The sequence below is a fragment of the Cyprinus carpio genome, chromosome A3 (assembly GCF_018340385.1).
Source record: "Cyprinus carpio isolate SPL01 chromosome A3, ASM1834038v1, whole genome shotgun sequence".
Lineage (NCBI taxonomy): Eukaryota > Metazoa > Chordata > Actinopteri > Cypriniformes > Cyprinidae > Cyprinus > Cyprinus carpio.
This window is the reverse complement of record NC_056574.1, coordinates 7,592,641-7,611,693: the sequence shown is the minus strand read 5'-3', so window position 1 is coordinate 7,611,693 and position 19,053 is coordinate 7,592,641. Positions and strand designations below refer to the sequence as shown.

General features: G+C 36.2%; 2 protein-coding genes, 1 long non-coding RNA gene and 1 pseudogene across 4 annotated transcripts in view; 3 read left to right on the top strand and 1 right to left on the bottom strand.

The window, feature by feature from the left end:
- LOC109058396 (junctional adhesion molecule-like) overlaps window positions 1–19,053 on the top strand; it is a 34,989-nt gene that overhangs the window by 12,165 nt on the left and 3,771 nt on the right. Inside the window, exons 1-6 of one of the 2 annotated variants that reach the window (XM_042716973.1) lie at window positions 16,603–16,788; window positions 16,912–17,253; window positions 17,348–17,698; window positions 18,102–18,206; window positions 18,525–18,620; window positions 18,851–18,943. In XM_042716973.1, coding sequence (XP_042572907.1) covers window positions 16,737–16,788; window positions 16,912–17,253; window positions 17,348–17,698; window positions 18,102–18,206; window positions 18,525–18,620; window positions 18,851–18,943 — 1,039 coding nt within the window. In that variant the 5' untranslated portion in view covers window positions 16,603–16,736. Of the gene's footprint in view, window positions 1–16,602; window positions 16,789–16,911; window positions 17,254–17,347; window positions 17,699–18,101; window positions 18,207–18,524; window positions 18,621–18,850; window positions 18,944–19,053 lie in introns of those variants that run through there. The other variant, XM_042716968.1, reaches the window with a different exon arrangement.
- Window positions 6,411–13,634, top strand: LOC122133843 (MIF4G domain-containing protein B). Its single transcript, XM_042716994.1, has 7 exons — window positions 6,411–6,519; window positions 9,432–9,514; window positions 9,588–9,593; window positions 10,748–10,851; window positions 10,927–11,082; window positions 11,567–11,659; window positions 12,013–13,634. Exons 2-7 carry the CDS (start codon window positions 9,433–9,435, stop codon window positions 12,238–12,240), a joined length of 669 nt encoding a protein of 222 aa, XP_042572928.1. The 5' UTR covers window positions 6,411–6,519; window position 9,432; the 3' UTR covers window positions 12,241–13,634.
- Window positions 13,682–16,439, bottom strand: LOC122135900 (annotated as a pseudogene).
- On the top strand, window positions 13,947–14,298 carry LOC122135902. The gene is made up of 2 exons (XR_006153762.1): window positions 13,947–14,087; window positions 14,205–14,298. It is a non-coding gene; the product is annotated as an uncharacterized LOC122135902 (long non-coding RNA).

Here is a 19,053-nt window from a genome sequence, read left to right as displayed (position 1 = left end):
GGGGGAGGCTCAGAAAATAACTTTTCTTTCTTCTTGTTGTCATTATCCGCTCCCTTCAGAATTTTCCTAGCCTGTTTGAGACTTTTCAACATGTCCTCACCCTCTTTTTTAAACATGGCTATTATTTCTTTCTCTCTTTCCCTCTTTGCTTCTCTTTTTTCTCTTTTCCTACTGATGCTTTTAGTTTTATAATTTTTTATCAGAGTTTCCATTTCCTCACACAATGCTACATCAAATGTCCCTTCCTTTGGCCATTTTGTCATCATGTTTTTTGTTCTCTTCTGCCATTTGTTTGAAATCTTATTTATTAGCTCTTTACACAGTGGATATTTTAATCCTATTATTTCCACTGGTGTGGCTGCCATCTTTTTACTTATAATATTACCATCAAAAATCAAATGTGTATATCTATATTTATATAGTAAATTAATTACTTTTTTTTTTTTTTTCTTTCCTTCTATTTTAACCAATTTCTTTTGTATGATTTGACAGTCTCAACTCTATTTCACGATCACTCTTTATATAACAATTTCTAATAATATTTCTTTATTTACTATTATTATCTCTCTTCTCTTTATTTTGTCTACACAATTATTTTTAATATACAAAACTTAATGCCTTGCTCTCACTCCCACTGTACTGGTCTCAGAGAATTTTCTCCTTCTCTTACACACATACATCCAACATGCAAAAACCTATTAAAGATCTTGATTCAAACTTTATTGATACTATTTTCCTAAACTCAGTCACACTTTCTACACTCTTTATTCAGCCAGAGTGTTTATTCTTGCATTCTGTTTCCCTTTATTTAAGGGATAATCATTCATCAATTGTCCTTTTATTTTTCCAAGGCTCATCACACATTCATTCCTCTCAAGTGAAGTACCAGCTGTGTCGAACCTTCAAGGCCACACCTGTGACGGTCCAGGAACGGTGCACAGCTTTTACCCACTCAATACGGAATTTATTTGTTCAAACATTCTCATCACTCACGCAGACATTCGTCCGGACACAGTTTCACACACACAACAACACATAACACTCTTCCCTAGAGTGACCTGTCAGTTCTACTCGCTCTTTCACTGATGAACTTCCTCAACACAGTAAAAAAGCAGTACCCTGCAGGAATTTATGCCTTTCCGTGCAGCCCTCTGTATCTCCCTAACGACCTCTACAGAGCGGTATCCAAAGGACTCTTTCCGCGCGTTTCTACGTCTGTTTCCCGTTTATTGCTGTCCTTCTTAGACCAATCTTCAATAAACACAGACCCTTACATGCAATGCATTTATGGCTACACCATTTAGTCTTAATTTAGGTCACCTATCAAGGCCTTTCTAACATTATATTAAATATGTGCATGCAATTTTTCTTCTGGAAACAAAACCCCTTGTTTAATTTATATATCTCATTATTAGTTTTTTAAATTTGGAAGAGCAGATTTTAAGTGACCTTACCACTCAGAACTGACCTTAACCAACACAATCGAATTTTATAAGCAAAAATGCTTACCTTATTTTATGGTGGCCACCCGGTTGTGTTGATCATCGGTCAGCTCAAAAGTGGTCGTCCTCTCTGCTGCTCTTTTCCAGTCCCATCTGGGGTGCCAAATCTGTAGTGTCGTCTGCCTCAGCTCCGAAGAATCACACTCAGTCTGGGGTTTTGCTTTCAGAAGAAAAGACTTTATTTCAAGGAGAATAAAGCCGAGAGTTCCTTGCAAGGAGATCTCCCGAATGTTATGTGGTATCTCCTTATATACCATATACAGGGCGCTTCACAATATTCCATAATTTTCCTTATGCTTACATTCGATCCCCAGAGAGAAGGGGCCCCTATTTTGTCTGGTAAGGAGAAAGACCCTTTTCCCAGATGTTTCTCATCTGGGTCTGGACATTCTGGTCACGTAGGCATCTTTCTTCCTATATTACAACCATAGGATTATAATGGAATAATAACTATAGACATATGTGGCTAAATTCACCTTGATTATACTTGATTAATAGAAAATCTTATTAATAAAAATCTTCTACACTTCTTACACATAATTCACCATGAATAGAAATGAAAGAAGCCAGTCATGCAGTTATTGTGACAGTTTAATTCTTTACTCTATCTGACTCTCTCTTTTTTAAGTGTTCATCATTACGGCTCTTCCAGTACTTCATTGGGTGTCTTATTTATTTTGTAATGGAACAAAAAAAGCAGATAAATGCTGTACGTATGAGAAATTATATTCTGTTCTGTTATGAAAATAAATCAGTAGATTGATATATATCATAAAGGATTAAAAATATGTATATCACATTTACTTTTCCCCAGAGCTGGTTTTATTTCTCTTCAATAAAAGTTTCTCAAGTGGTTTTATTCTTGAGTTGTAGCATGTTTTCATGGTTTCTTTAATCTTTTCAGGTCAATATTTTCGATGTAAATTAATATGGTTGATGATGATTGCGATGACTGGAGTAATGGTGTATTTTTACATTATGCTCTTGAGAAATAAAGAAGGTATGAATATATCTCTAATAATTAAAGATATTAAAACATTGTTTAAAAATTATAAGTGTACAATATCTTTGCTAAAAGTTACATTTTAACATTGTCTGTTGAATGTAAAATAATTAGTAGTTCTCTTTATAATAAACATGATCAATAAATAAGACTTGTCTGCTTTTTAATAAAGACCTTTTCTTTCGTTTACAGCTGATGCAGGACCGATCTGTGTGGCAGGATTTGTTCAAGCCTTGTGGGTGCTTGCATTTTCTGAAGTCCCAGTCAATTATCAGAGTAAAGTACCCATCAGCTTCTTTCTTGTTCATGTGTTGTTCATGTCAGTCCTCCTGTTTCATTCTCATGCACAAAGCTCAAGGTCTGGATGAGTGTTGTGATTCTGCCAAGGACTGTTATACTGCAGCCAATCACTAAAGTGTTACTGTGCCTAAAATCATTAACACCCAACCCCCCCCCCCCCCCTTTAAAAAAAATCCCAATAATGAATTTGGAATCGCTTTAAATTGACCAAATTAATTTAACTGAATCATAAATCAATTTAGACCACTGGACAGTTCTGTTTGACCAATTCAATTGAAAGTATCTTCTCAAAAGATTGATTAATTCATGAAGGATTAATTGGCATTGCTAGTTCTGCTTTTAAACAGCATAAAAAAACACAGATTACATTTATTTTAGGCAAAATGTGTCTCAGTTCAGCGGAGTGCTCATGCTTGCACATACCGTATACAGCAGTATGGACGCCACTACTGTTAATATATTCTTTCCTTGTATCATGCGTTTCACAATACAATAAGAATGCCTATTTTTTTAAGCATAAATGATTAAGATGATCTTATAATGAAACTTGTTAATTCCAGGACAGGAAATGCTAAAGATGCAATAATAATAATAAGTTTAAAGTAAATCAGTTATTTTTGTTTAATAAAAAATGTTTACCTCTGCCCTACAGAACTTCGCATGAGGAAAATACTGTTCCTGTATGGATCAGCTGGTCTTGTTTTAGTGAACTCTGCTGCACTGATGACAGAACTGATAATGAAAGCAGGTGAGGGAACAAAACATTTAAATGAGATTCATAAAGTCATGTAGGATCAAAACATACTGTTTATTGAAAAATGAATCTCCTTCCACAGTTCATGGTGTGCGTCTGGTGGGAGATTTGAGAATCGTTGTCTTTCCATCTGAGTGGCTCTTTACTGTAGCACTGCTGGTTTTGTCTGTTTGTGAGTATGACCAGGAGTGGATTTTTCACTATGTATATATCATTCATCATGCTGTTTTTTTTTTTTATATTTGCCGTATCAATGCATTAACTGAGGGTCAAATCTTTCTTTCTCACACACAAAGTAAAACAAGCATTCTCATGTGAGTTTGTATGATTACATTTGAATTTGGTTTATTAATACAGTAATTTTGAATACACTGACTTTTAATGTGGACAAAGTAAAACAAAAAAAACAAATCAAAGAAATAGAAAGATGTAACATAAATAATGTTTGAAATACATGTTTTGCTCTGATTGCAGATGTTGACAGATAATGGGACTCCTGGTACAAATCATACAAGTTTAGATATGACCCAGAAGACTGGAGAATCCCATGAAATGGAAACTCTGAGAAATGCTGGCAACAGTGAGGAGCATCAAGAAGAGGAGATCAACTAACAGTGAAGATCTGACTGAACTTTTCTCATTAGGCAGGTTTTCATGGTATGAAACATTTCAGATGGAAAGACTGGCAAACATGCCATTTCTTTGTCTGTGTAACTATTAGCAGCAGAGACTCTGGATGTATTTTTATATCTGTGATGCTGTGCCATTGATATTGTGGTATGTTGTTTATGGTTGTCAAACTATACTGATTTCTACTTTGAAGTGAATCAAGTACTTGAAGTGACCTAAAAATACTCAAATTTGTATATTTGTATGCATTTAAATAATTTCCATGTAATATGTAAAATATTTCATTTAATGTAATTTGTTAAGATATGTACATAGGTTTGTCTCGTCTTTGTTTATAGCTGAGTTTTCTTTAGCTCACTTACAACAGTATTTAATAAAGGCATCAGCATTATTTTTTACTGTAGTACCAAAACGGGTATTGAGAAATATTAAATTTCATTGTAACTGTATACCACTCTGTTTCAAGGGTCAGGTGTATGTTCTGGCTAGAGTAAGCTCCAAAGTGGATCCAGAGTTGAATGTATAATATTAACATTGTCTTCTCTTGTTTCTCTTTCACTGATATTTTTCTATGAAACATGTTCTAATCTACATTTTCATTCTCTGTGAGATATTTGTTGAGGCACATTGACTTCTGAGATGGTGTTACTGCAGACAAGATTAATGATATTCTGCCTCATTCTTCTGATAAATTTGTGAGATATGATCTTAAATGTAGACCTTTTTCCAACTGTAGCAGGATATTGCTATAGGCTATTTTATTTAATAATGTTTTGTATTTATTTATTTTTTTGTACCAAGTTCAAGCACACGATTCCATGTAGTATTAAAAATATATGTAAAAATAAACATTTTGTAATAAATTACTCTGCCTGTGCTTCCGCGAATGTGATTTCCACCTGACCCGACTCATTTTGCTTTTTGTCTTTGGTTGCAATTATCTTCATTTCTTGAAGATGACGTGTCTGATGAACAATGCCAAGCAGAGTACTTGTGATTTCTGAATAATTCACTGACATTATAAAGTGTGTCTAGAGGTTAATGCACTCATGTTATGATAATTATACTGTATTCTGCCTAACCTGAGGTGAGCGGGAAATCTTGTTCATTCATAACTTTATCAGTGGACTGACTGATCACATAAATCATATAAATCAGGAACATAAAGCAAAAGATGGATTACTAAGCCACAGGGTTGTGTTCTGACTTTATAAATGTAGCCTGTGTGTGTATTAAAACACAAATAATTCTCTGAGTTCAATAATCCAAACACCAAGGGGAAATTTTACATCAGGCAAGTGAGTGCCTTGGGTGCAAATAATCTGACATAACCTGCTACTCCACACAGCTAAATTGAGGTTAGGTTTCAAATAGATTGTTTTAATAAATCGTATTGTTATGCATGTCTGTTCTTATGAGCTGGTAATGGCCGCGTGCCCCCGAGAGGCAGGCCTGAAGGGTTTGAACATTTTTATTTATATATTTTTCGCGCCATTGGACACGTAACTGGAGGGAGAGACCGGTTGTGTGAAGCTGCGTGCTCTTTGATCGCCCCCTGCTGGCTGGCTGCAGTACAGCTCATAAGTCCCGCCCCCTCCATGTAAACGAATGGGACTTGAGTCAAAATTAAAATAAATAAATAAATAAATGACGCTTCCAATACAGTTTTATCAAAAGATGGTTTTGATCATTTAAGGTAGTTGTTATTACGCTAATATATGTTAAATTGTTAGTTTTTGTGATAATTCTGATTTTAACTAGTAATTTGATGCTATAAAATGTGGCTTCACCTCATGACATTTTATATATATATATATATATATATATATATATATATATATATATATATATATAATATATATATATAAATTAAATTCCAGGAGAGAAGCATTTGTTTGTGAAAATTGGATAACTTTAACTTGTTTTTTTTTTTTAAACATCCCTCATGACTCTACTGCGCAGACTCTGGCTCCAAATGACGTAATTTACTCAAGAGGGCAGCGGCCATAATGAGCTGTTTTAGCTTCACTTTTCTTCACTTGGAAGAGTAGGAGACGCTTCGGCTATCTTTTCTTTACAGTCTATGGAAGAGACACGCTTTGCTTATTAATATTAATTTGGTCATATAAAAGTTGCTTCTCAACCATTCTATGGGGTCCAGTATAACGCAATGAATATTCAAAATAGAACGGCCGGTTTTCAGCCAATCAGTTAGGACAACCGCGACAACGTCAGATTACGTGATTAATATTCATAAGAGAAGGCGGCACCGAAGCGAAAGAGCGAGGGTTAGATATGTGAAAAACATTTGCCTGTTTACCGTTTTTAATGTAAGTTTTGTCCTTGTGAACATGCGATATTACCCCTCTTACATTTTAGTAGTATAAAAATCATTTTATATACCTTTCATAGTGTTGTTAAACGGATAGGTGTGCTTGTGTATACGTTAGTTGTTGTTTACCGAACGTATCGTTATATTTCAAAGAGTTTCAGTCATATGTATTTGAGTTTGCTGTTGCCTTTAAATGAAGTTTTATCTGTCTTATTGAGCAGTTTTATGAGTTTTGAGTAGTTAGGAGTGGTCACAACTAACCAAAATAGAAAAGTATTTCTTCGCTAACTCTTCGGCGTCTGTGTATTTTCACTGTGGGGAAGTAAAGATCAGGCCTACAGTCGACTGTAAAGTTATTTTAAATTGATTTCTTCAAAAGGGTGTTTTTGGTCAGTAATAATGAGCAGTTTGTCGTGGAGCTGATGGTGTTTGGCCGGTTTGTTGTAATCCGTTTTAACACACGAGCTGCTCTCGACTCTCTTTGAAAGTCAGACTGATGACGTCACATATTTCACACATCATCAGTTACACCATAACAATACAACAAGACAATATCGAGTTATTGGTCTGAGATTCATTGTCGTTAAAGTTCTAGTAGTTGTTAATGCAAATCAGACAAATACTATACACAAAGGGCCAATATTAAGGCTCTGGGATTGATTTTCAGGGATATTTTTATTTTTCCTATTGCGAATTTGTTCTGGTTCATATTTTTTAGAGAAAGACTTCATATTAGTCATTCAGCAAAACCCTATGATAGCAAGGTGTATCTGGCAACTACATGTCTATATGGTCTTTAAACCCATATCTAGAATTACATATAAACATGATCAAATGTGAATTAACAGATAAAGATAAAATTCACTTCTGGGCAGTGTTTTTATTTATTTTTTTGCCCATCACATCTGGTGCATTTTATTTTTATTTCTTTCACTGTCTGTGACATTTTGCCCTGATCCCATATAAGTTAAGCAGAACAATCTTTCTTTAAAAAGTATGTTGTTCTCTGGCTTTAAATTGTGATCTTGTGCTTATCATATTCAACTTTGAGTGTTATTATTACACTAAGAGCATGATTTTATGGTCAGCTTTTTAAAATGTTTCAGGCAAGAGATTTGGTTGTCAGTATTTGTCTGTAACAGGATTGCTAATCATAGTTCAACTTAAAATGATAGTTCACCCAAAAATGAAAATTCTGGGTCACACTTTATTTTAAGGTCACATTCTCGCTATTATCAAATCATTGACTACGACTTTTGACTCCTAATTTGCTGCTTATTAATAGTTAGTAAGGTAGTTGTTAAGTTTAAGTATTGGGTAGGATTAGGGATGTAGAATATAGTCATGCAGAATATGTGCTTTATAAGTACTAATAAACAGCTTATGTTAATAATAGCATGCTAATAGACCCCTTTAAAAGTTTTGTAAACATTGCAACGTCTCCGGGTTTGGGCGGGCTTAGCTGGAGGCAAAAAGAGGCGCGGACGCAATGTTGACAAGCGTAACACTAGCACGTTTTAGGAGGTATTTATTAAACATGGGTGCAGAAGAAAGGTTCGGAACTGTCCCGAATATGTACAGTCACTGACTCTGCGGGGGGACCGTGACAAAAAAAAATTATAATAAAAAAAAGATCCATGGGAGTTAGCATACATTTATCAATTAATTCAGTTGATCACTCAGTTCACTGACCAAATACTGGTTTTTCTGACCAAAATATAAATGACGAGATGGATAACATTACAGTAGCCTAACTTTATTATTTTTTGTTTTAGCTAAGCCTGGTGTAGTTCTTGTATCCTTGTTCTCATTGGAAAACATTTTAACCAGGGTTTGGATATTTCCTAGACAACAATATGAATTACTTTTCGGTGGGTTTGGGGAATTTTGTCAAGGCTTATTGTCTAATGTAACCTATCGCTGGGCTAAATATGATTAGCAATGTGGATTATTTTAAGAGAGACCCATTCAAAGGATGGCACCCACATCTATCGCTGTATGTTTGTTTAACATTTAAGCTAGCTAGTGCGCTGAAGGTTGGCGACTTTTCACGCTATAAAACATAAACTTGCTGATTTGTACTAGATAAAAACCAACACACCAGTACAGTATGCATACATTTTTTTACCTAATATGAAGTGTGTGCACTGCAAACACGAGCATTATTTTGATGATCCGTCTCTGTCTAGTGCTGTACGCCGTATTGCATTCAACCACAATTGTCTTCCCAGTGTCTTCTGTATTTTCTGTGAAGGAATGTTGGCTGGGATCCGTTGAAACTTTAGTTTTGAACCAAAGTGCGTGTTCCTTTTCCTTTCTATTCTGGCAGCCAAAAACACAACAAGACGACATTTTAAAAGTCAAAAACCTCAAACTTTTAGCGCGCCTGCTATCTTGGCGTTTGTTCTTCCCTTATGTTTTGCCTCCAGCTACATCACAGACACCAAAGCGACTAAGGCGACTAAAAACAACAATAAAAAAAATTAAAAAAGTCATAATAGCACCAAACACAATAAACCAACAACCAACAACTAATCACCTTCATGTCGTTCCAAACCCATAAGACCTCAGTTCACCTTCAGAACACAAGTTAAGCTTTCTGACCCTGCATAGACAGCAAGGGAACTACCACATTCAAGACCCAAAAAGGTATTAAGGACATCATTGAAATAGTCCAGGTTACATCAGTGGTTCAACTGTAGTGTTATGAAGCAACGAGAATAGTTTTTGTGCACAAAGAAAACAAAAACAATGACTTTATTCAACAGTTCTTCTCTTCCCTGTCAGTGTCCGCTGCCCTTCACAGGAGTACCACGACACATTTTTTCACAGAAAAACTGTTCCTTTGTGCCTGAAGGTTGATTATTGATTGATCGATTGATTGATTCCCTGTCTTGCCGTCCTAAACAGAATGGAGAACTCATCTAAAGAAGAGTACAAGATCCAGTCGTTCGATTTGGAGACACAGAAACTCCTCAAAACTGCCTTGAAAGGTTATCATCTTGAATCTGCAGCAGTTTTGCATTTTACCGTAAGGCTCACAGATCTTGTTGTTGTTGTTCTCAGACCCAGGTTCAGTTGAAGTTCAGTTGACCTGGAGAAAGTGTCCAATGTCATAGTCGGACCAGTCTCCTAGATGACCAGATCTTCAAGCAGGGAGGCCGGTACGCACTCTGTTACACGAATACACGTCCCAGGTAAACAAAACCCCCCCGTGTGTAGCTTGTAGTTTGTTAGGACTGAGTTGTAAGCCAAATGACTGATTTTATGTAGGCAGAGGCCAAACAGGGACCAATGGGAATGTGTTTTTCGGCGTAATCTTCTGAACCGACTGCAGCAGGCATTTAAAGCCAGAGAGGAGACGCGGAAGAGATCCACTCAGGAGTGGGTTGCCTCGTGTCCTTTCTCTTCAACCTCTTTGACTATACCTCAAGGTGCAAAGTTGCCTTCTGTTTTTAAATGCATAAAGGAATAGTGTCACCTTAAAAGTGAAAATGAGCTGCACCCCTCGGAGGTCATCCCCAAGATGTATCATCACCAAGATGTTTGTTTCAATCCTCAGAACAAGATTTTTGTAGAAATGTCGCATTACATCACTTGCTCACCCACCCAGTTTGCTCTTGCAGTGAATGGTGCCGTCAGAATGATGTTTTTAGCAGCTGTTTGACTCGTCATTCTCTGACGGGCACCCATTCACTGCAGAGGCAGCTGTGGTGGAGCAGCTTTTGCCTAGGATGTGTTCTGATGTAAGAAACCAAACTCATCATATTTTTGGGATGTCGGAGTGGTGAGCAGAGTTCTCAGCAAATAAATAAATTTTAAGTTCCCCAGTGTTCCTCATTTAAGAAGGCCTGTGGGTAACCTAGAATTACAAATCCATCGTGTAAAATTCATTTGAAGTGCTTAATAAACTTTACAACACTAATTCTGCTGTGCTGCAACAGTGAAGCAAGCCATGCCCAATGATGGCCCTGGTGCCAGGGCCCGTCTATGATGTTTGTTCAGACTGGCCCAGTCTGATGCCCTGAGAATGAGGAGGAGGTGAAATCTTGAACAATGTGTGTAGGGGTGAACTGAATGGATATATGGACTGATTGAGTAAAATAAAATTTAGTGATCATCAAAATATTGGCCAAAAGAATTTTCGGTTTAAGCCAGACAATTGGTTTGGACGGCAAAATTCATCCGTAAGGCTCACAGATCTTGTTGTTGTTGTTCTCAGACAGGTTCAGTTGACCTGGAGAAAGTGTCCAATGTAATAGTGGACCAGTCTCTAGAGGACCAGATCTTCAGCAGGGAGGCCGGACGCATCTGTTACACGATTGTCCAGGTAAACAAACGCACACCGTGTGTAGCTTGTAGTTTGTTAGGACTGAGTTGTAAGCATATGACTGACTTTATGCAGGCAGAGGCCAAACAGACCAATGGGAATGTGTTTCGGCGTAATCTTCTGAACCGACTGCAGCAGGCATTTAAAGCCAGAGAGGAGACGCGGAAGAGATCCACTCAGGAGTGGGTTTGCCTCGTGTCCTTCATCTGCAACATCTTTGACTACCTCAAGGTGAAAAAGTTGCCTTCTGTTTTAATGCATAAAGGAATAGTTCATCTAAAAGGAAAATTTAATCACACTCAGGTCATCCAAGATGTATCATCACCAAGATGTTTGTTTCATCATCAGAACAGATTTGTAGAAATTTAGCATTACATCACTTGCTCACCAACAGATGGGCCCTCTGCAGTGAATGGGTGCCGTCAGAATGATGTTACAGTGATGTTTTTATCAGCTGTTTGGACTCTCATTCTGACGGCACCCATTCACTGCAGAGCATCTGTTGGTGAGCAGCTTTGCCCTAATGTGTTCTGATTAAGAAACCAACTCCTCAATATTTTTGGATGGTCTGAGGGTGAGCCAGTTCTCAGCAAATAAAAATTTTAAGTTCACAGTGTCTCATTTAAGAAGGCATGTAGGGTAACTAGAATTAAAACCAATTCTCTGTTCCATTTGAAGTGCTTACTAACTTTAAACCTAATTCTCTGTGCTGCAGGTGAACAACATGCCCATGATGGCCCTTGTGCAGCCCGTCTATGACTGTTTGTTCAGACTGGCCCAGTCTGATGCCCTGCAGAATGAGGAGGAGGTGAATCTTGAACATTGTTGTTAGTGGTTGACTGAAATGGATATATGGACTGATTGAGTAAATAAATTAGTGTTCATCAAAAAATGGCAAAAATGAATTTTCGGTTTCATCAGAAATTAGTTTGGACGGCCAAAATCATTGACCACAACATTATGACGTTTAACTAGAGCTTCTCAGATGACATGTTGTGACTGTTTATCAGTTATTAATCCATTAGGTTTCTCAGACGTCAGCTCTTGAGGATCAGTGGTTTCTGATATTTCAGGGATTTTTTCTGACACCTCAATTATCTCTTCATCATTCATGTTTAATCTTACCCAGATGTTGAAGTTCTCTCCTTATCTCTGTCTCAGGTGGACTGTCTGGTGTTACAGTTGCACCGAATCGGAGATCAGCTGGAGAAGATGAACATGCAGCTCATGGATGAGCTGTTCAGTCTGCTGAGGGATGGATTCCTCCTGCAGGAGGACCTGAGCTCCATGGGCCGCCTGCTCCTGCTCGAGATCCTTGAGTTTCGTGCGGGAGGCTGGTCTCTCAGCGAAACGGCTCAGAAATACTACTACAGCGAAGTGACGGACTGAGGCCTCCACCAATCAGGAGAGAGAAACAAGAAGGCGGGATGAAATTGCAATCCATAGGAAGCAAGTGTGGAGGTTTTATTTTTCATATTTACCTTTGATGAAGGCTTGGAGGTTCACTAGGTATGAGGTTTGACATGAAGTAGAAGAGTGGTCAAGTTTAGAAGTAGTACTGGGTTTTGGGTTTGTTTTGACTGTCTAAAGTCAGCTTGAATTGATGTGAAATTCATCTTATTCACTTTCATAATACACATTCCTGGTTTTATTCTTTCACATTACTCAAAAAAAGAAAAAAAAAAAGCACAATTCAGAATTTTTTGGATCAAAGTTTTATAACTTCTTCATCTCTGAAATGACACCCAAGGCTGCTTGGGGTTTAATCGATGGGTGCTGGTAGCATTTCCCCAGTCGCCAAGTCATGCAATCTTTTTCCCCATCAAGATTTAGCAAACACAAATCTGTAAATAGTAGTCCATGTTGTAATGTTACAGAAATATGTTAGTATCCCAGCATTCCCTATAGACAAACTATTAATAAGTCTGATAATGCATTTCATTCATGGTTAAGCCTATTTACAAATCCAGTTAGTAGAAAAAAAAATGTTATAGCTAAAGGGCTTGTTAATGCTGTTTTTTTTTGTTTGTTTGTTTTTTTTTGCCACAATCACAGTATATTTAGCCATTGGTCACAGATCTTTAGACATTTTAGTTTGAAAGTGAATGGAGTTCAAGTACATCTCCATCTGATCATTGAAGTTTTGCAATAGCAGCATTACAATCATGTTTCAGTTGATTTAGGTCTTATATTTGTGTCAAAGGCTGTAATCATAACACCAGAGATGATGAGATGGTTTTAATATCAATATATTTAATACATTTTTAGTTGTTTGATTTTCTTAAATCGACAAGCAAGTTATATTTGCCTCGGTAGAAAGAACAGCTATTTCTATTGTATAGAAAGAATTACTTTATATATTTGTTTTATAATATGTCTTATAAGATTTACTTCTGTGATAAAGTCTATGTTTTTAATGAACCAAAACCTGTTTATAAGAATCACATTTAAATACAATGTTTCCTTAAGAATAATATTTTTATACAATGAAAAGTAGACTGGATGCATATCCAACAACACTTCTACAGGTGCTGGATGAAGACAAAAAAATATTTTTTTCTTATTTTGTATCATTTCAATCTGATGAAGATCCACTGGACTGAAATGTCAACATGAAGTCAGGTGATTCTGGTCAAGTATAAAAAGTAAGCTCCTGTGCAGCTGCTTTTGGCCTCACTGATTCCTCGGGCTCTTGCAGATTAGACAGTGACTTGTATAGTTGTCTTGATGCCACAAGTTTCAAATAAAGAAAGAATGAAATGTTACAATTGAAATCTGAAAAATGTGTCGTAAGATGTGTCTTAAATTTGTTTTGTAACACTCAAAAGTGGAAATGTGACTTTTTATAGCTTTATTTACTTTTCATTCAAGGACAAACTGTATTTCTGAGTCAAGATAACAGACATCCTCATGTCCTTTTTGTGATGCCCATCCCTCCCAAACTCCTGATGCGATCAGTCCAGAACAAATCATGTCTGTGGGTGAACTAGGAGTTCAGATCTCCTCTCTACCACCAGCGGTAGTGTGCATATGCCCTGTTGGCTCCGGCCATCTTGTGAAGGTCGTATTTGCGTTTCACTACGTTTCCCTCGTTAGCGAAGGCGGCCAGCAGCTCCTGCGAGAGTTTCTCGTACATGTGTGTGCGGCGGTGCTTGTTGTCTCTGCATTCTGTGATCATCCACTTCATGGCCAGAAAACGCCGCCGATTATCTGTGAGAGGGACGGGCACCTTCAGAGTAAGATTCAGTATTTGATATACTGTTATAGAGCTTTGATGTTGTTTCTAAAGCTTGATCGTATTGTTTGTTTTATGGAAAAGATCTGCTTTTGAAAACTGCAGTTGTGTTTCACAGAAGAAAGCAAGTCATGCAGGTTTGGAACCACATGAAGGTGAGTAAATGATTATAATTTTTCACTTTTTGGATGAATTATCCCTGTAAACATAAAAATCACTCTGGATAAAAGGATAAAATTTCAAAAATATTAAACAAATATTGTCTTAAATATGTGTAAACTTAATTCACCACAACTTTGTGCATCTTAGTTGCTGTCATTAAATTGTATTTTCATATATAAATAAAATGTTATTTTGTCTATCAATCACATTTCTCTCAAGATATTTCTATAAGTGTTGGCTGTTTTACAAACCCGTTAGTTGAACACTGATTCTGAGTTGCATATCCACAATCATCTGACTAGATTATCTCACGAGTGGTGAAATTAATATGTACGGTTGTTCCCTGACTTGATAAGATTTCCCTCCTTTCTGAACACTGGCCAGGCCGATGATGGGTTTGCAGTTCTCCAGGGCCTGCTGGAATACGCTGACTGCACTCCACCCCATCTCTTCTCTCCAGGATACATGAGATATTTCTCAACCCTCCACCTCTTTACACTCTATACACCAAACGGACAAGTGTATGCTAGCGTAAATTTGGAGTATACATATTCTGTAAACTACTCTTATGCTCAAGGTTGCATTTTACTATTAAAAAAATAAAAACAAGAATATTGTGAAATATTACAATTTAAAATATATATATTTTTTATTATATTGTAAAATGTTATTTATTCATGTGATGCAAAGCTGAATTTTCAGCATCTTTACTGAAATTATTCTAATATGCTGATTTGCTCAATTATCAATAATGGTTCATATTATTATTTTCAGTGTTTTGCTGCTTAAAAAATGTATCATACATAAATATCTTTGTTCTTTGATGAACAGAAAGCATTTATTTGGAATTGAAATCTTTTGCAGCATTTGCTGAATGTCTTTTTGTTTTTAAGAAGTCTTTCTTACCCTGAACTTTTGAATAGTAATGGATCACAGTTTCCAAAAAAAAAAAAAAAAAAAAAAAAAATCAACTGTTTTCAACATTGATAATAAATTTAAATTAAGCAACAAATAAGACTAAAATAACAATTTCTGAAAAAACACATCACACTTAACAAAGAAAAATTAAATTTTAAAACACAGAAAATCTTTAAAATAAATAGGTTTTTATTTTAAAATGTATTTAAATAGAAAAGTTATATTAAATTGTCATAATATTTCACAATATTACAGTTTTACTGCATTTTATGGTCAAATAAGAGCAGCCTTGGTGAGATTAAAAATTGTACATTAAAAATTGTAATTATTCCAAACTTTTGACCGCCAGTGTGTATATAATGGGATTTGATTCAAACCTGTGTCATGATTCCTCTAGCAAGGATTTTGTTACCGTCTTGCATCATCATGTTGATGAACTTGCTGTTAAAGAAAAGCAGAAGATCAGTGTTATTATAAAGGATCCATATATACTGTGGGGTCCAAAAGAAGTGGGACCACGAGTGAAATATTTTTTACATTACAACAAAGTTCAAACAATGTTATAACACAAGCACATTCTGAGTGAATACTCTACATGAGTTTCTTAAATTATTCTGAATTCTATATTTTCACTGTGGCTTTTGGACCCCACTGTGTTAACAGCTTTGGCTATATTAACGTCTGCTGCAGTCGGTTGAGCTCTTTTTGTTTTTACCTCATCAGAGGGTCACTGAAAGGAGAGCTGGTGTTGCTGGACAGGGCAGCTTTTATCGGTCTCACTGTTTTCAGTTCCTGAAGCTCTTTTTGTTCAGGACTGAGCTCTGAATCTGGAACACGAGCATCTTTACTGGGATCGGGATCCAGGATTATACCGACTCCATCTCACCAAACACAGACTGAGAGTAGATGCGGAGTAATATAGACATGTTATTCACGTCGTGAATTTAGAAAATAATAATAATAATCACATGGTTTAGATTGCAATAAGCAGCATGAAATCAGCGATAAATAACACAAATGCAGTATGAACGTTACACAGAAAGCTAATGTGACTTATTCTCGGCAAAATCTAGTAGTCGAATGTACCTCGGTGTCCAAGGTTTCAGTAAATGTCTGGCGGAGGCTGGCATCTTTAGAGCGGTGTAACAGGTTTGTCTGAGATCAGCTCGGGTGACCAAACTCTTATATTCACTATTAGAGGAGAAACACAGACGCAGATCTCAGATCAGCGGTTAAACTCTGATGCGACCGTCATAGGACCTGCGTTGAAGAGCGCGCTGTTTGTACTGCGTCGTAGATTTATTCATATTATTTAATAATAATAATTTACATAAACTTTAAATACGCCAAATATTCGTAATGCTGTGTATTATTTAATCTATATATTAAATATATATACATATATATATATATATATATATATATATATGAACGAAAAGACTGAATAGCTTGTAAAAAAGTGAAAGTGAAAGTGTTTCTTTAGGCGTGTTCTCCCTTGACCCTCATCAAAAAAGGCTCTTGTTTTCAAGATCATTTATGATATAATGACAGTTTTGTCTAATTTTAATACATGATGGACATTACCTGTATTTTTATGTCAATACTTATGATTGTCGCTGATGGTAAGTATTTTCACTTTACGTTTATACGAGAAAATAGCCTTCGAGATTTCCTTTTTTAACGCTTATTGTTTATTGATTGATTTATTTTAACGCATTAATCAATGTGTATGTTTTTTTAAATAGGCTTCATTGTGCATGGACCCGCTGGCCCTCTATTTGCTCCTTTGGAATCTTCAGTGGTTTTGCCCTGTTATGTAGATGAACTCTTAGTAATGGAGAATCTGGAGGTGCAATGGACAAGAACAGACTCAGAGACTCAGGTTCATCTGTTTCTGGATGGTGAGAGTCGACCAGAGTCCCAACAGCAGGAATATCGCGATAGAGCTCATTTCTTTACTGATCAGATTCAACATGGAAACTTCTCCCTCCTTCTGGACAATCTGAGAGCTGAAGATGAGGGACGATACACATGTAGAGTTTACAGTCAGCAGGGTTCTGGAGAAACTGTGGTTCAAATAAAACATGTTGGTGAGTGAGGGTCATCTGAACTCTGTTGAAAATATAAATAACATTGGATGTATTTTATGTAATGAAATAAAAACATTTTTTATTCTCTCAGAGCGTTTGCTAGTATCAGGATCAGATCGGTCTGTATCTGCATATGATGGTGAGGACGTCACTCTGAACTGCTCTGTAGACTCTCACATCACACCTGAACACATTGAAGATGTTTTATGGATAAGAACAGATGGAGATATTCCAGTTCTTCTCTACCAAAACAATGAGATTTTCTCAGATTCATCAGATGAACAATACAGAGACAGAGTTGAGTTCTTCACTGCTGAAATCCCCAAAGGAAACTTCTCTCTCAGACTGAAGAGTGTCAGAACTGAGGATAAAGGAGTTTACATGTGTCACGTGTTTGCTGGAGGACTTTCAGCCAATGCAACTGCAAAACTGGAACAACTGGGTGAGTTGACAAACAAAACAAAATGTAAAAGAATGTCTATTTGTGCTATATTTAAATAGACAAGCTTGTTGGCAATGGCATTTTTCATTAACTCTGTCCACAAATCATTTGAATATACTGTACTGCTGTGGACACTGTATGAACAGTATTTGTCATTATTTATTTGCACTTTGTGTAAATGAGGTGCTATTTTTATTGTTATTTATACTATCTTAAAAAGTTTATATTTAAAAAGAACAAATAACTTTTAACTTTTAAGTAGCTGCTGCTAATAGTTTTAGGAATCCATTTAAATAATGAATTGTCTTAATTGCAAACCTCCTGATTATTTCTCTAAAAGAAACAATTACTAAATGCAGCAAGTTGGTTCAGTGCAGTTATACCTGATGTTTGTGTTTTACAGGTTTCTCTTCTTGGCACATAGCTGTGTTATGTTTCTGTTTTGCTGCTGGATCTGGAGCTGTGCTTCTGCTCTGCTCTCTGATCTACTGCAGATCAAAAAACACTGGTAGGCCTGTGCTTGGAAGGGAATTGTTCTTATTTTTGTGATTTAACTGTGTATTTCACTGTAATTGAACCATCCATTCTTCATATCATCATGCAAAATGAAGAATTAGAATCATTGTAATGTGACAATTAAATATAGTTGTGTTTTTGTGGCAGGCAGATAATTTATTTGAAGTACTGGACTAAGGTGAAGTTTCAGCTCATACCTTACACTAACCTGAGTCGCCAGCAGCAAACAATGGAGCGCGCTCTGCTGAACAAACTAAGTAATTACACCATTTATTAATTTAACTGTGATTATTCTGCATCTTCTCTCCAGACACCAGCAGCATAATCTTGAAACTTCAGGTTTCTCTGGTCTTTTGTCCAAACATCTGTATGTTCTTTGCCTTCATGCTTTGGGGCTTTACTGAAGGTGAGTGCAGTAGTTTAGTGTTCTTAGTTATGTTTGTAAATTATGTAAAATTATATTAATATAATCTTAATAATATGGTAGATTTTGTTAGTCTTCTGTTCATAATGTTGTACAGATTTGTCTCATCCCTGACTCACATGTTGGTGTGTTGTGTTTGTGTGTATTATGTAATGGTTTCTAATTTTTTGTCACACAGTTTTAATTAAATATAATTAAATATTCTGTTCCAGGATTTCTGCATGAGGCTGTCACCTGCTGTGCTCTTTGTATTCTGAGGCCTGTTATGTTGATTTGGGCTTTGCACTATTTGAAGTATCTTCAAGGTATGTTAGGATTTAAAGTTTATTTCGTTTTTTTAAAGAGATTAATAAATGTAAATTGTTGGCAACACAGTAAGGCTTAGCATTACAATATTGTTAGTGATTAATTCTAT

Excerpts from the sequence above, each read along its gene's own strand:
- LOC122133843 (XM_042716994.1), top strand. The coding sequence starts at position 9,433 with ATGGAGAACTCATCTAAAGAAGAGTACAAGATCCAGTCGTTCGATTTG. Across the intron at positions 11,083-11,566 it reads ACATCTTTGACTACCTCAAG|GTGAACAACATGCCCATGAT; the intron begins GTGAAAAAGTTG and ends TCTGTGCTGCAG. Across the intron at positions 11,660-12,012 it reads CCCTGCAGAATGAGGAGGAG|GTGGACTGTCTGGTGTTACA; the intron begins GTGAATCTTGAA and ends TCTCTGTCTCAG.